This window comes from Galeopterus variegatus, unplaced genomic scaffold (assembly GCF_000696425.1).
Source record: "Galeopterus variegatus unplaced genomic scaffold, G_variegatus-3.0.2 Scaffold9493, whole genome shotgun sequence".
Lineage (NCBI taxonomy): Eukaryota > Metazoa > Chordata > Mammalia > Dermoptera > Cynocephalidae > Galeopterus > Galeopterus variegatus.
The window spans coordinates 13,085-14,216 of NW_007735604.1; the positions used below are offsets into that span (position 1 = coordinate 13,085).

Genomic DNA, 1,132 nt, shown 5'->3' on the forward strand with positions numbered 1-1,132 from the left:
CAGCACCCCAGACCAATTAAATCAGGATTTCTGGAGTCAGTATTAAAGCTCCCCAGCTGACTGTGTAGACAAACTTGAGAACCACTGACCAAGGGTTAGACTTCCATGTGTTGACTCAACTGAGGTGACAATATGGGCTTAGTGGACCCAGTTGAGTAGAGGTGGTGGATAAACCTGGGATGCAGGGTTAACGGTCAGTTATAAATAATACTTAAATATTTGATATAACAATTATCACAGACAAGAGAATATAATATTGCCTTACCTATCTGGAGTTCCCCATTGTTTTTTAGGTTTAGAAAGATCTTGGATTCTCTTCCTGGAAAAAAGACTAACGAATACCAGCTGATTAATTCAAAGAGAATGCTTAAGGAATATGGTTACATTAGATGACTCCTAGTCAAACAAATCCCATCTGTGGAAAACAAAAAACATAAACAACAATGCTATATTTGATGCTATTTGAAAAGTGCTGAAATGCTCAGAGTATCCAAACACACAACGGACCCAAAATTCTCACTTCTAGAATCATAATTATAGTACATAATAAAGACAATAAATATGCAAGAAAACAGAGAACATACTGTCACAGAAGAGTCTAGGTAAAACGCACACTTATTAATCGGAAAAAGCCTCAATTTGCATATTAAGTTAATTTGTAGATGGCTTGGTGGCACTGGATTCTGAAGAGATTGTACAGACAAATTTCAGATGACAGAATGTCTGGCTTTGACAAAGCTATGAAATAGGCAAAATGTAATTTCGACAGCACTCAATTCCCTTTGGGCCCTACTCTGCTCCCTTGAACTTTCCCTGATTGTTCTTAATCCACCTGTCGCAGACAGTTTTTTCTCTCCAAGTATCTGTGTGTTCCCCTACAATTCCTAGCTTCCCTTCTTTGGAGCCATGTGACTAGTCATGTCTACCTTCAGCAGGATTGTTGGGTGTCACCTCCAGGGCAATGCACGTAAGAGCTAGTGTGCCTCCCTCTGTCTCTCTTTCTCTGGAAGCCACGTATTCTAGACAGCATAGCTACAAAGTAGAGGCGGGCCAACCAACTCACCCTGAATGGTGATGTGAGGGAGAAATAAACTTTTATTGTGTGAAGTCACTGAGAATTTTGTATCTTGTT

The 1,132-nt window shown here is 39.8% G+C and overlaps 1 protein-coding gene across 1 annotated transcript in view; it reads right to left on the bottom strand.

The window, feature by feature from the left end:
* Positions 1 to 1,132, bottom strand: part of THEGL (theg spermatid protein-like) — a gene marked incomplete at its 3' end in the record, with an annotated part of 41,678 nt that overhangs the window by 12,818 nt on the left and 27,728 nt on the right. Inside the window, exon 3 of the mRNA XM_008593668.1 lies at positions 266 to 331. Coding sequence (XP_008591890.1) covers positions 266 to 331 — 66 coding nt within the window. The remainder of the gene's footprint in view (positions 1 to 265; positions 332 to 1,132) is intronic.